A 15,595-nucleotide genomic window follows, 5' to 3' on the forward strand; every position below is an offset into this window, starting at 1 on the left:
TCAGCTTCTTGTGATAGTGAGTGATGGTTCAAATCCAACCTTTTTTTTTTCTGGAACACCCCCCTCCCCAAACCATACTGCTGTTAAACACCAATTGATTTAACAGCCCATCTGCCTATGTGGACATTTTGCTGATGGATATTTGATTGACAAGAGCATAAACTCTATTGGGCAGTTAAAGGCGGGACCTCAGATAACCCTTACTGTAAGTTCACTAGCGGAGACTCAGAGGATATACCTGTACGTTAGGAGTACGTACAGGAAGTAATACATCAGTGCCAGAAAATGTGGTTTCATTGTTGATTGGGTAAGGATCTGCATGATACTGGGAAAGAGAATTTTCACTCTTCTTGTTGCAGTAATAAACAGCAAGCCTTACAGTACAATAATGTCACTTACCAAAATGTGGGCATCTTCAGCATTCCTTCACTTTTTAATGGAAAGGTGACTGTTTTGCTGTGCAAGGCCCAAAGTCTCCCTGGGCACATGGAACGTGTTGCCCCATTCTTTGGATCATGCCATTTATAATTGGAGTGTTGCTTTCATGCTGGTTTCATATTCTAACTCTATGCAGCTCAAGACAGCCTGTGTATTTGTTGTAACCGAATCTTCTCCAGCAGAGATGATGAAGCAAAAGCATTTGGATGTTTTCCTCCTGAAAGAGCAGCTTCATGCAATAGATCTGCTCTGGAAGGCTCTGCCAGGTTTATTTTGGGAGCTTGACCATGAGATTGTTTCTTGTAAGTTGTGCAGCACTGGGCCTAAATGTCACAGAAAGGACTCTGAATGATCACATACTCATCACCCAGCCGTCTAGACATCAAGTCTGACTTCATACGCAGCTCTTGCAGGGTCAAATGAATCATATAGCATGTAATAATTTCATGGCCATTGTCTTGCAAGTAATAGGTATTGCTTAGAGATAGACATATTTAATGCAGCATATAACTGAATCCACTGCCTTTGTTCCTTGACTGGTAGCATGTGGCGACATAGGAAGCTATCTTGTACCTAATCAGACTATTTGTTTATCTAGTCCAGTATTCTTTGATGTGGTTGGCAGCAGCTCTCTGGGCTCCCAGGAAGAGAAAGGTCTTCCAAATCATTTGCTACCTGATCCTTTAAACTGGAGAGATGCTGTGGTCCTGAGACCTTATGCATACAATGCAGCACGACCGCTGAGCTCCTGACCCTTCTGAAGCTGGGGACTTTTAATTGATTTTTGCCATTAGCCAAATAGAAAGTTAATCTGTTCTGGATAAATTTATTAAACAAAAGAAATAGAATTAACAATATATGCATTAATTTATTTTATTAATAATGTTTATGTACTGCTTAATATGTGAGATCGATCCCCAAACAGTTTGTTAAATACAATAAGATCATTTTAAAAAGGAAAGGGAAATCTTAATAATAATAATAATAATAATAATTTTATTATAACTTTATTATTTATACCTGCCCATCTGGCAGGATTTCCCCAGCCACTCTGGGCGACTTCCAGCACATATAAATAAATTGTCAAACATTAAAACTTCCTGGCACAGGGTTGCTTTCAGATGTCTTCTCAAAGTTGTGTAGTTCTTTATCCCCTTGAATAATAATAATTATTTTACTATATAAAGCATTATGATCAGAATACAAAGAAATGCATTGATTGAAAAGGAGAATCCATCCATCAACAAAACATTCAGCAAAGTATCAATAAATAATAAAACACAGCCGTCAATGAATCTTACGAGCCTGGAAAATTCTGCCTAAACAAATAGGTCAGGGAGTGTTAAAGTTTGCCACTGTTTGTAAATGTGGGTATATAAATTTATCCACATATTTAATGATTATAAAAGATATCGGCAAAACCAAACAACTAAAGCATTATTTAGACCTTATAGTTTAACAGGTCTGTGACATAGCTGTCAAGTTCTCCCTTTTTTTAAGGGAAATTCCCTTATGCTGAATAAGCTTCCACGCGAGAAAAGGGAAAACTTGACAGCTATGGTCTGTGACCATGTAATAAATGATTGATAGATAGATGCCACGGTTGTACATAAGACCAATGTGTGAGCAGGCCTGTGCCAAGAAGTCCTCACATACAGTGAGAATGTCTGCCTTCACAGAATGCCCATATAGGGAGGGGGAGACTATGTGTAGCTCTGTACTGTACTTGCAGCGGCCTTACACGTGAGTATAACTTCTGAATAGGGCACAGCTCTCTGCTCTAATGGTACTGTATTCATACACATTTTGCATGCTGACATTTACAGTTGTCGCTGGTTTAGGACAGTGTTTCTCAACCTTTTTTCGGCCACGGCACACTTTTCTATGAAAAAAAATCCCGCGGCACACCAACTCTGTGCCGCCCTATATTAAGTTTAGTTTGGAGGGGAGACGTACCGGTAAAGCATGCCGCTGAAGAACTGCTGCGCGGTAGCCAGGCGGACCCACCAGGCGCACAGCCTGCGGAGCGAGCGGGGACAGACCCCAGGCGGGCAGACATGGGCGCGCAGCTGCCGCCTCCCTCCCAGCCGCCCCAGGCAGCCGCCGCCGCTCTGGCCCGGTGAAGGGAAGCCCTGCGCAGCCTTCCCCGCCTGCCTCCTCCTCCCCAGGAGGGCGATTTGCATTGTCACGTGCCTGGCGGCCGCCAATAATCAGCACTGACCCGCCGGAAAGGAAGCCGGCCGGGTCACGACGTGACAGTGCAAATCGCCCTTCTCGTCGCGGCACACCAGCCAGTGTTTCGCGGCACAGTAGTGTGCCGCGGAACACCGGTTGAGAAACGCTGGTTTAGGAAATGACTCTGCTATGTAGTATTCATCCAAAATGAATTGGGTGAAGCCAGGTGGAAGTTGTCCTTTGGAAGAGCTATTCATTGGAGAAACACGTCCAGACACTTACTGCATCAGATAGATAGATAGAATATTATAACAACAAGGAGGGCTTGGTCGGTTAGAGCGTGGTGCTGATAATGTCAAGATTGCAGGTTCGCTCCCCATACTGGACAGCTCCACATTCCAGCGTTGCATGGGGTTGGACTACTACGGTATATGATCCTCAGGGTCCCTTCCAACTCTACAATTCTATAAATATCCCATTTCTGTCTTCTGCAAATACTGCTCAAAAAGGACCTCCCACTTTCTGCTCCACTCTTCAAGTGCACAGCTATACAGATGTTAATGCAACAATAACTGGTAGACAGTGGGGGCTGGTCCACTAGGGAGAATGGGTCACCGTCCCATCAACTTCAGTCTGCCATCAGCTAGCCCCCACTTGTCTGTCTCCTTACTTGCAACCAGTCCAAGGGTGGTTCACTGCTTGTCAGAGCTTCTTCTACCTTAGTCTCAGTGCTGGCCTTATAGAACTCAGCAAGTTGGCTCTGTCTGTTGATCTCCCTGCCTTCCACCCTACTGATCCCAATGGGCACCAGTCACCACTGCTGGGAATAGGGCAGACCTTCTTCTGCATAAGAGACCACTCCATCTAAAAAGCTAGCCTTGCCTTCCATAAGAAGTCCGCTTTTATGGACCCTACTGTATTAAAATTATTCATTGCATAACCAAGGCTGATCATATCTTATGGTACTGATGGAATATTTAATATATTTTTTTATGTCTTAGGAAACAGATAAAATCTCATCATGGGAGCTGTGGTGGTTGACGATGGTCCTGGCGGAGTTAAAGCCCCAGATGGCGGCTGGGGCTGGGCTGTTCTCTTTGGGTGCTTTGTCATCACAGGATTCTCCTATGCCTTCCCAAAGGCCATGAGCGTCTTCTTTAAAGAGCTTATCCGGGAGTTTGGTGTTGGATACAGTGACACCGCATGGATCTCCTCCATTCTGTTGGCTATGCTTTATGGAACAGGTAAGTACTTACTGCATTCTAAAACTGGGGTAGTAAATACATCAAACAAGTATAGCACTCTATTTTATTTTATTTTTAATATTTATACCCCACCCACCCTTCAATCAAATCACCAGGGTGACTTTTACAATAAAATAGTTTGTTCCCCAAACCAAGAAAACAAGTTCCTTAAAAATAAGCAAGTCTATAAAAGCATCAGATAGACAATACAATACAATACAATAACAACAAGGATACCTTGGTCAGTTAGAGCGTGATGCTGATAATGTCAAGGTCCCAGGTTCGCTCCCCATACTGGACAGCTCCATATTCCTGCATTGCAGGGGATTGGACTACTCGATGATCCTCTGGGTCCCTTCCATTAAAATACACAAGTTGGAATAAAACAGATCACCACAAGTCAAAAAGTTCAAAATAAAATACAACAACAACAACAACAACAACAACAACAACAACAACAACATCATCATCATCATCATCATCTATACCACGTGCTGGGAAAACATCCATGTAGGTGTCAGGTTCTAATGCTGGGTTGCCACACTGAAAAGGCTCTTTTCCTAGTGATCACCTGTCAAGGCTCAGGTGGCAGCGGAACTGGAAAAGGCTCTCTGAATATGATCTAAGATAGAATGGAGAACCTTTTGGAGCCAGATTGGGGCCAGATGGGACAACTTTGGCAGGAGGGTGTGACAACCCACATGGGTACTCACCTTATGTCATGGGCAGTGAGTTCAAGCCTGCTTTTTGCAGGGGTCAGCTGCATGATTAAATTATCCAAGGGGAACTTGGTTGCACTGTGGCAATACCACATTGAACCAAAGACAAAGGACAAAGAGATTCAACCAGCAAATCTCTGGGAGGGAAAGTGCGTCTCTTTCCCTTCGCCAGATCTTTTTATTACAATATCAAAAGGTTACAAAGATTCAAATCATCCAATAGAATTCATCCTAAGTTCTAAAACCCCTCCCAGGTTTCCTCCCACCTTGAATCTGATACTGTTGGGAAGATCTGGAACTAACACCAAGATGCTAAAAAGACTTCCTGGACTTCAAAGAGACTACAACTAAAGACAGGAAAGAGCCCCAGGAATCCCTGGCAGAAAACAGGTTTATCAGCTTTTCAAAGGCAAGCAGGGAAAGAAAGAAGATTAACAGATGTCCTTTTACCCAGATCTATTGAACCAAATGTTTCACAGCCAGGCAAGAACAAATGGCAACAAATGCCTGTTTCTTGCAACCCAGACTGAAACGTGCTTGCCAGGTAGAGGATCATGGAGTGTACATACATCCAACAGGATCTACACCAAGAAGCCACACATTCCATAACCCAGGCGGGAGTAGTCTGTTCAGGTGGAGCCACCAGCTCAAGAACATTCCCCTCAAACCACACATAAAGCTATGAATGCATGATTCCCAATATAATCCCTGAGATGCAGTCACTTACATGATCCCTACATTGCACAACAGATCCACTGGGCTTAAACTCACTGACAGGCTTGAACTCACATTGATCCATTGGGCTCGAACTCACACTGACCTACAGCAAAGGAACCATCAGGAGCTTGGTTTACGCTCCCGACAATTTATGCTTGGTTTACGCTCCCGATAATTCCTTGGTAGTCACATTGGTACCTGCTCCATCCCTGGTATCACAAATGGTGTCAGGGGTGCGGCAGGTGGGTGTGGTTTATAATGGAAACGTGAAGGCCACCAATATCTGTACACATTTTTTTTAAAAAGAAAGCTGACGTTCTCCAAGTATCCTCCAGATGTGTTGGGTAAGCACCAGCAATCTAGAGCCTTGGTCAAATGAAAAAGAAAGAGATGGAAAATGGAATCTGATGTCTTTAGACAACTGAATCTGGGTGGGCCTTATGAGAAGAAATACAATCTGCAACTGATAGATATAGGAATGATCTGGGCAGTTACATGAAACAAACATCTTACCCATTGTCTCTTTTGCTCAGGCCCCCTGTGCAGTGTTTGTGTCAATCGGTTTGGTTGCCGTCCTGTTATGCTGGTCGGAGGCCTCTTTGCTTCAGCGGGGATGATCACTGCTTCCTACGCCACTAACATAATACAGGTCTACCTTACCGCTGGTGTCATTACCGGTAAGTGCCAGTGTCAAAGAACCAGCCAGTGGACTGACTGTTACATGTAGCTATGCTACTGGTTGCAATAGCTTGTGAGAGAGGGTGAGCCAATGGGGGGGACGACGGGGACGGGACACACATGCGGTACAGCATCTCTTTGATGTGCTAGTTCTGTATTTGTGGGGAGCTGTGTATGTAGGGGAGCACTGATCCCTTAATGGCATTCTTGAATGGTACAATTTCACACTGCATGCACTGATGTAAAGTACAGTGGTGCCTCGCAAGACAAATTTAATTCGTCCCGTGAGACGAAAAAATTCGTCTTGCGAGGCACCCTATGGGACGAAAAAAATTCATCTTGCGAAGCACGCCATAGGAAACTTCGTCTTGTGAGTCTCCATTGAAATCGCAAAACGCATTCGTCTTGCAAAAAATTCGTCTTGTGAAGCATTCGTCTAGCAAGGTACTACTGTAGGTCTCTCATTCACAATGCCCTTTCTGCTTACCACTTCCTGACCTTTTCTAAAGCAGTCCTTTTACCATATACATTCTCTTTCTTGACTGGCCTCGGGCTTCTTCTCACTTCCTTGCAGTCAAACATCAGTTACCATTCTTGGTTCCTCTGCCAGGTCAGTGAGGTGCCCTGCTCACAACTATCCACATGTAGCTGCAAAAGTGAGTCTGTTGTTGGTCGTAGGGCCCCTCCAAACTGGATTCGTTTTTGCACGTGGCTTCTGCAAGATTGCATCAGTGCATTAGTGATGGATTTGTACTGGACTGTCCACACATTATTCTGTTTTATTTGTTGCTCAGCGATGATTCCCCAGTGTTGTTGCATTATTGTTGTCTGGAGCACTACCCTTGCACTATAGAGCAACAAGATGTGGGTGGGGATGGGAAACATGGAACACTTGTGGTATGAAAAGATACAGGATTTCAGCAGGAAGTTACATAACATGCACCAATTGAAAATAAAGTGGTATGTCCGCCCTGAAATTTTGTTGGTGGAAACAGTCTTGAAAGAGGGATTGTGTATAGGTGTCCCAACAAAATCATCAACACAAATAATCATAAATGCATAATAAAAGGGATGGGGGGGTGTATCTTCATTCCCATAAGTGTATTTATGATTGGTAATCATCAGATACAAAATGAAATCAAATGAGCTCTCTCATATATTTATGTGATTACTATGGTTACTTTTTGGGGTATGTGTGTGTGTGTGTGTGTGAGAGAGAGAGAGAGAGAGAGAGAGAGAGAGAGAGAGAACAGAATATTTCTTCCCCTTAAAATAGGCACAAAGCAAGTCTGGTTCTGTATGTGTGAAAAGAGTTAGTCCAGGTATGAGCAGGTTATAGTTTCCCTTGAAATCAAGATGCAATGAATCTTACCAGACTTGATCCAGGCTTTTCCATGTCTCTTTTGTTGGTGCAAAAACATGTATATACAGAAAGATTCCTGGATGGCAAGATCCAAGTTTGAGGCAAGTACTCTTTGATGAGAAAACTCCAGCAGAGATTTAAAGTCACAAAATATGCAGCAAAGTAAAGCATACTTATAGACTGTAAACCTTAAAATGTGCCCTTTAAAATTCCTTCCAAAGTTTCCCACTTCCCCAGCAGAGAAAAAGGCCACACTTTTGGTAACTTTAAAATGTTTTACTTACAAACTCTCCAAAGGTCAGCTTGATGTGCTTTTCCACACAGCATTCAGAAAAGTTGCACAGGTGGTAAAAGATAGCTTAGTTCCAAAGTGGTAAAAGTTCCTACTTTATTGGTATAGGAACTCAAGAGTAGTTGGTGAGAGCCACGTGGTTGAGCTGGAACAACCAGCTCACATCTCTTTGGGGGTTCTCCAGTAGACTGGGGGGCAACAATAGGCTTGATTACCCATTTCCTCCGAAGATAAAGGAAGTGACCCAGCTAAGCCTGGCAGTATAGCTTACTCTACGGTATTAACCCTTTCATGCATTAATTAGACTTAAACATATTGGTTATATGAGGCTGGTTATATTGGTTATATGAGGCTAGTCTTCCTACACAGGTTTAGACAAGAGTATGCAGCCCTTAAAGATATGCTGATGTCTTTGGCAGTACCCAAAACTGTACCTGAGCTATTTTTGTATCTTGAGCTATGAATTGCTCGCCTGCAGCGCCTGCAGTATAGAGCACACCTGTTATATATGCTGAATGTAGTTCCTGATTTAAACTCTGGCATCTTTTCTGTTTCAGGACTGGGCCTGGCGCTCAATTTCCAGCCATCGCTCATCATGCTGAATCGCTACTTCAGCAAAAAGCGACCTTTGGCCAACGGGTTGGCTGCAGCTGGAAGCCCTGTGTTTCTTTGTGCTCTTTCACCCTTGGGGCAGGGACTACAACATGAGTATGGATGGCGAGGAGGATTTCTAATCTTGGGGGGTTTGCTTTTGAACTGCTGTGTTTGTGGAGCTCTGATGAGACCGTTGGATGCTCCTAAAAAACCTGACGCTTCCGAAGCGGCCCCTGAGAAGCCAATAAAGAAAAAGCTACTGGATTTCAGTGTCTTCAGAGATCGTGGCTTCGTAATCTATACAGTAGCTGCATCCATCATGGTGCTGGGCTTATTTGTGCCCCCGGTCTTTGTGGTGAGCTATGCTAAGGATTTGAAGTATCCAGACGGCAAATCAGCTTTCCTTCTGACCATTCTTGGAATGATTGATATCTTTGCTCGGCCTATTTGTGGAATAGTGGCTGGCTGGAAGTGGGTTAGGCCCCGCTGTGTCTACCTCTTTAGCTTTTCTATGCTCTTTAATGGTTTTACTGATCTCATGGGGTCCATGGCCTACAATTATAATGGACTGGTGGTCTTCTGCATTTTCTTTGGCATTTCCTATGGAATGGTTGGTGCTCTTCAGTTTGAAGTTCTCATGGCTATTGTTGGCACACAGAAGTTTTCCAGTGCCATTGGTTTAGTTCTCCTGATGGAGGCGATGGCCGTTCTAATTGGACCACCTTCAGCAGGTAAATGTTACATTCAGTTTATTTGCTATTTGTCAATTAAGGGACGGGGCAGGTTTATGGGGAAAGACAAAAAAGTGAAGACAATTACCATGGGATGCAACTTCTTTTATTTTGAAGAAATGAACGATAGGCTTAGCTTTGAAGCCTCCTACATATTTGTTGAGTGGGACGCGGGTGGCGCTGTGGGTTAAACCACTGAGCCTCTTGGGCTTGCTGATCAGAAGGTCGGCAGTTCGAATCCCCACGCCGGGGTGAGCTCCCATGGCTCGGTCCCAGCTCCTGCTAACCTAGCAGTTTGAAAGCACGAAGTGCAAGTAGATAAATACCTCCGGTGGGAAGGTAAACGGTGTTTCTGTGCACTGCTCTGGTTCATCAGAAGCGGCTTTGTCATGCTGGCCACATGACCCAGAAGCTGTACGCCGGCTCCCTCGGCCAGTAAAGCGAGATGAGCGCCGCAACCCCAGAGTCGTCCATGACTGGACCTAAATGGTCAGGGGTCCCTTTACCTTTACTTATTTGTTGGCCCTATGGCTATGTTAAGAACATAAGAAGAGCCTGCTGGATCAGACCAGTGACCCATCTAGTCTAGTAGCCTTCTTCTCACAGTGGCAACCAGATGGCTATTAGGAAACAGGACTTGAATACAACAACACTATCCACTCCTCTGGTTCTTGGCAACTGGTACCCAGAAGCATGCTCAGAAGAGCAGACTGAGGATCAGGGACAAGGTGGAGTGGTTGTGGTTGCAGGCTACCTTTGCCAATCAGCCAAGAAGTAGCACACTCACATGTACCATACTGAAAGTTAAAAATAAAGAGCTATCAGAATTCATAGAGATTCCTAAAGTTGGAACACACATGCATTTGGAACTCCAGTATGGGTCTCCTGGGATGTTCAGCTTTATATTAAAAAATATTCTAAGAAGAATAATTTCAAACATTTTTGAGAGATCTGAATTCACAAATTTATTTCATTTATTTAAGCCTTTTGCTCCTTCTCACAGCTGAACATAGGAAGCTATTGACATCAAATATAAAATACAGGGCATCAATGAAAAATATAAAAATCCAAAACACATAACACATACAAACCAGATTCACGCTGTCACCATTATTATTATTATTATTATTATTATTATTATTATTATTATTATTATTATTCAGATAAGCCTTTCTCTGGATCTCTTCACCTGGGCTTTTGCTTCTAAATTTATTGAAAAATTTTCTTCAAATTAAGAGAGTTGGGAACTTAGAAAATGGGTTTGATTGAACATGTTGTTGATAAAGCTGTGAATTTTCTCTTCCAGGCAAAGTCTTGGACGCAACACACAAATATATGTATGTTTTTATTATGGCTGGCGTTGAAGTGGTCACTTCGGCTTTAGTGCTGGCTATAGGAAATGCCTGCTGTATTAAAAAACCAGCAGAAACACATACACAAGAAGATGTCGCTGAAAGAGAAGAGTTAAACAAATCTGGAAACGCCAAGGTGGACTCTGTTGAAGTGGAACACTTTCTGAAAGACGAAAAGAACGGGGAAGTTGTAACTAACCCAGAAACCTGTGTGTGAATGTGACATGGACGAATGTCATATATTTAGAGGAGTCAGAACATTTCAACACTTAATTTATTTTAGAAATAGGACTAGCTTAGGGCTGGGCCATCTTGTTTGGGAACCGGAGGCCAGCCAGCTTGTGAAATCACCCTTTGGAAGCTGGCTTGTTTAAAAACCTTTCTTCCCCACTTAAAATGGGATTGATCTTCAGGCTAAGCTGCTTGGGCATACCTACTGCTGTAAGCTAAACAAATGGCCTTCTAAACACAGGTAGAGGTCCCACAAGGCATCACAAGAAAATGCTCACTTCGATGAAATTGTATTTTAACTAGAGAGGAAGTGTACATAAATGTTCCTGTAATGCAGAGGAAATACCCGTCTTATTTTTGTGTGTGTGTGGTGCACCTCAATGTATCTTCCATGTCTTTGTGTGATTAAGGAGGAATGGCTTAGCAAGGAGAAATCTCAGGGACTTGGTTGTCTCTAATAGGTTTCCAAACCTATTCTTTTCCACATATGTTTAGATCATTTGACTCAACCGTAATCTAATTTTGATAACCTGTACAATTTTCAATAACCTTTTGGTTTGTTAAATTAATTTTTATGAGTTTTCTTTTGTTTTTGTTTTCATTGTCCTTTTTTTACTGGAAATATTATACATGTACCGAGAAGGACACGGCAATCCGTCCCAGGAAACTCCACAACTGCTCTTCTCAAATCTCTTTCTCTAGAGAAAATTGATGTCTTGTTTTAGAAGGCCAAAAGAGCAATCCTTGTGCGCTCCCTACTAAACTCAGCTTTAAGAACAGACCCTCATTCATAGAGGAAGCCCTTCCAAACACAGGTGATGGGTATTCATTTCTAGATGTGAGCCTCCGACATTTGCAGGTTCCAGATTATACTGGAGGAGGGGGAGCACGCACACCTTGCGTGATCAGGCGCAAAAAAAGTATGTTGCAAAAAGGTGCTAACCAAATGCATTTTCACTAAACACCGTACCACCTCCATTTTGAGGCATTCATGGGATTGTCGGTCATTACAGGATAGAATGGCTGAAAGGAAAAAGAGGAGGGCAAAGGAGGTAGGTTTGCCTCCTGCCACCCATATTCTTTGGAATTAAAACTCCAGTGGTGCAGCTCTCCTGTCTCTGAGACTCTCAGCAGCTTGTGAAGTACGGTAATATGTGGGCAATCAGACAGCAAATGGCACCCTTTGGGGACACAGGTGGGGGTTGACTGCAGGGGTGAGGTGGGTTTCATTTGGAAGCACAGTGTTGGGGGAGGTGGAAGCAGTTCAACTCACAGCATCTCCTTACTTAAAAGAACCGCTAGGCTTGCTCCGGGATCCGCACTGCCACTTAATGCATGTTAATCACAATAATCTCACAATTAGCATGGATTCTCATCTGCTCCTTCATTAAGTATTTTAAAGGTGGGCCGGTGATTCCAAGGGCTTGCATACACAATTAAGAGGCATCTGAGGTTCTTCCACAGGTGGGTGTTTTAGGGTCATTAGTCCTGAATGAAAAACCACATATGCAGATAGCTGATATAAGGAATCAAGGTTAGAATTGTGAGTTGTGCATCAATCCCATCCTATGGTTTACATAAAGGGTCACCAAGTGGCAGACACAGGCAGATACTTGGCCTGCAACATGAAGTGTCTAGCCAGCCTGTTACTATCCTATACTACATTCATGCACTACAAGCTCACTAGACGGGTAAGATGACATGATAGCAAAAGGATATTGGCTTATTCCTCTGCTCTTGTACCATCCCTTATACCATGCTTTTGTGGAAAATGTCAGGCTCTTAGCGGAAGGGAGACTGGTGAGGATGCATGACAATCTTAGTGGGAAATGGATGGTAAAACAATTCTGCCATGTACTCTGAGCCCAGAAACGAGGTCAAATCCATGCATGTATGTCCCATCTCACTGAGTGAGAAAATTGGTTGTCACTAGCTTACAAGATCACTAAATGATGACTGGGCACATTATGCCAGGTGTCAAAGATAATGGTTCTTTCCCTAAAAATGCAGTGAGATATTAGCCCTGTTCATTCATTCCCTCTCATGTGATTCCAAGTGTTTGAGTGAAGAGAGCAGGGACACAGTTGCTAGCACCCTCCCTACATTGTGATCCCAACAGCTTGTCGTTGTGTTGCTCTCTACACAGTCAAATGCAATTTCTGCAGCAGAGAAAGCAGGCTCCTCCCTAGGGAAATTCTGCTCAAACACGCAGCAGCATGCAGGGAGGGGCTGTTGGGGATATGATGGAGGGGGTGAGGCCAACAAGTGCACTTCATCCTCACATGCATGTGGAGGAATGAATAGGAGCATTGCCAAGACACAAAGAAAATAGTCAAAGACTTCTAATCTCTAACATAATGTTTAACCAAAGGGGAAATGTGCTGATTACAGTACTGTATTACTTTTGATAACATTACATTTAGCAGAAGCTTAAATTCTTCTGAATTTAGTAGTAGCAGCTGATGGCCAAACCCAGGCAAAAATGACTAAACAAAACTTAGGTCAACCTTGACCTGGAATGCATAGTATTTTGGGTGAAGATACCAAGATCTAAGTTAACCTACATTATGAGAAGGAAATGATTGATCTGAGCACCAAAATGAGGTGTCAGGTTGATGCCCTGATGAAACGATTAAAAAATGGTAGGCTGAGACAGCTGTAGCACATATAACATTTGCAAGGGAAGGCATGCCAGCATCTTTTTTTTGGGGGGGGGGAGGAACAGTCCAAAAAAGGGGTCAGGCCAAAGCTGGCTCCTCAACATAGCCAAAATTTCATTAATATGTTCCTTAATCAAGTTTTTGATAAGCATTGATCTAGTGAGAACTTCATACTGGGTATTGAATTAAAATGTATTTGATGGCAGGGGCTAACAATTTTATTATTTTGTATTCTCCTAGACATGCATTCATCAGCTATTTATTTGTAAACCTCAGTACATTATTCGTATGGAACAGTCTCCTTGTCCTCTTCCAGCTGCAGATCCTTTGCAGAATTCTAGCTATGCCTGTTGTTTTAAGATGGTTAGGAAACATGTGTTCTGCTGCACTGACTCCTGTAGAGCTTATTCAACACCATACATCTGCTTCTGGATTGTGCTGGGGGTGGGGGAGCAGAATCACATGCTCCCAGCAAATGCTATACTTTTCATTATTAAACTCCAGTGTGGATTTCACTTCTAGTCCTAGAAAGCGACATGTTGATTGTTGTGAAATAAAAAGCAAAGAACTAAATATTAACAACTTCCCTACTCCCCAAGCTTCAAAAGCTATTTGTCAAGGAGTGGGGCTGCCATTTTGATAAAAATAGTAATAATAAAAGACTCAGAGCTCAGTAGCCCTTCAGATCACAGCTTACATATTTAGAAGAGAAAAGGAGATAAGAAATGGGAAACTAGAGTCATAGGGAAGAGTTGCTTTCACCTCACAGGACTTTGCCAAACAGTAGTTTTAAACAGTCACAAATGCTGGGAGAAATGATGTACCTTTGCTCTTCCTTTGTCCAAGCTCCTACCAGGTGTCATTTTTTAAGGGACACAAATTTAACTAGCTTGTGAAATGCAGGATTCCAGAAATCAGGGACACAAAGGAAGATCCTTTTACTGGGACAATTTGAGTCTCGGCTTCATACATTTCTTCTCAAGGCAGAAAGCTCCTTACAATGCTTTTGTTCACAAAAAGCAAGGAAAAAAACCCATCACCTCATTGACTATATGTCTTGTTACCTTTGAGTTCCTTTTTTTGGGGGGGTGGGGGCAAAATCCCTAGAGAAGGAATGTGCTATGCATAATGTACAATTAACATTTCCACAAGTTTCTTTGCTAACTGCGAGGGATAAAAAGAACGCCCTACTTCTTGGTGCAGTTCTGTGAAGTAACATTTACGACACTGTTTTCTGTTCGGTACATGCTATAACTTACACAGTGCCAGATGACGTATGACTATTCTATATTCGGTGGACTTTTCCGTTATCCCCTCCAGCTGTTTTCTATAAGGAATGTATGTAAACATGTATGTGTGAGTGCAAATGCGCGCAAAAGGGTTGATGCAGGAGAACACGACCGCAAATGAAAATGAGCAGCTTACACACATACCCTTTGTTCCAGAGACTTGCATGTGCTCAAGTACACGCATAGCATCTCTTGAATGGACAAAGGTTCTGATTCTTTTCAAGGGATGCAGCACACGTATCAGGATGCCTAGGTCCACAGCACGCCCTTCTAAGATGAATGGGGAAGATTGTGTGTGCAGGGGAAGCTGGGGGGGGGTCCATTGACACTCTCGCACACAGACCCCTGCATTCAGGTATCCTAACAGACAAAAGAACCAACTTGGGTTCTCTACTACATAAAGCAAAAGTACCAAATTATTTTTTATTCTCTTTTTAAATACGTAATATAGAAAGATCTATATTTTTATCCATTTGGAGGAGGAGTGAAAGCAGTTGAACCAAATAGGTTGAATGATGCAACAGACCTTTAAATAGTGACCAAGAGCCTTGTTTTTCACCCTGCCCCCTTCAACACACATTGCTGAAGGCACACACCACCCTGGGGCATGTGATGAGGGTGTGTGAGCGCAAGATGCTTGGAAACGATCCATTCTGGTGAGTCCCTTCTGCGCTATTTTATCCAGTCTATGCAATTCTTTTCATACATCAACAAAACTAGCCCCCTTCAACCGTTATCACCACGTGGTACACTCAGAGGTTTGCCTTCTTCATTCTCAAAGTGCGACAGCTGCTGCTGCAGCTCAGTGGTGAGGGAAGGTTTCCAGGAGAACAAAGCTCTTGTGTGCTATGAGCAATGTTTCGTGCAGGATTTGTCTGTCTCAATTGTCGGCATGTGCGTGTGTGCGTGCAGTATATGGCTGTGTACGGCTGTGCTCGTGACAGGTTTGAAGCAAGTGAAGTCACTCTTGTCCCTGCTTTCATGTAAATGCACTTTAATGTAATACAGTGTGGACGTCATGTCAATGTAATCTGGATTTATGCTTTTCTAGTGAACTGTTACAACCATAGTGAATAAAGCTATTTATTCTGTTGTCAAAATACTGTTGCATC

The 15,595-nt window shown here is 43.1% G+C and overlaps 1 protein-coding gene across 4 annotated transcripts in view; it reads left to right on the forward strand.

The window, feature by feature from the left end:
- SLC16A3 (solute carrier family 16 member 3) overlaps nt 1-11,117 on the forward strand; it is a 28,486-nt gene extending 17,369 nt beyond the window's left edge. For 3 of the 4 annotated variants that reach the window (XM_035104314.3, XM_088663059.1, XM_088663060.1), the window contains 4 exons: nt 3,615-3,857; nt 5,827-5,970; nt 8,184-8,951; nt 10,258-11,117. In XM_035104314.3, coding sequence (XP_034960205.1) covers nt 3,635-3,857; nt 5,827-5,970; nt 8,184-8,951; nt 10,258-10,520 — 1,398 coding nt within the window. In that variant the 5' untranslated portion in view covers nt 3,615-3,634 and the 3' untranslated portion in view covers nt 10,521-11,117. The remainder of the gene's footprint in view (nt 1-3,614; nt 3,858-5,826; nt 5,971-8,183; nt 8,952-10,257) is intronic. The other variant, XM_088663061.1, reaches the window with a different exon arrangement.
- Nucleotides 11,118-15,595: the final 4,478 nt, after the last annotated feature.

Source organism: Zootoca vivipara, chromosome 2, assembly GCF_965207765.1.
Source record: "Zootoca vivipara chromosome 2, rZooViv2.hap1.1, whole genome shotgun sequence".
Taxonomy (NCBI): domain Eukaryota; kingdom Metazoa; phylum Chordata; class Lepidosauria; order Squamata; family Lacertidae; genus Zootoca; species Zootoca vivipara.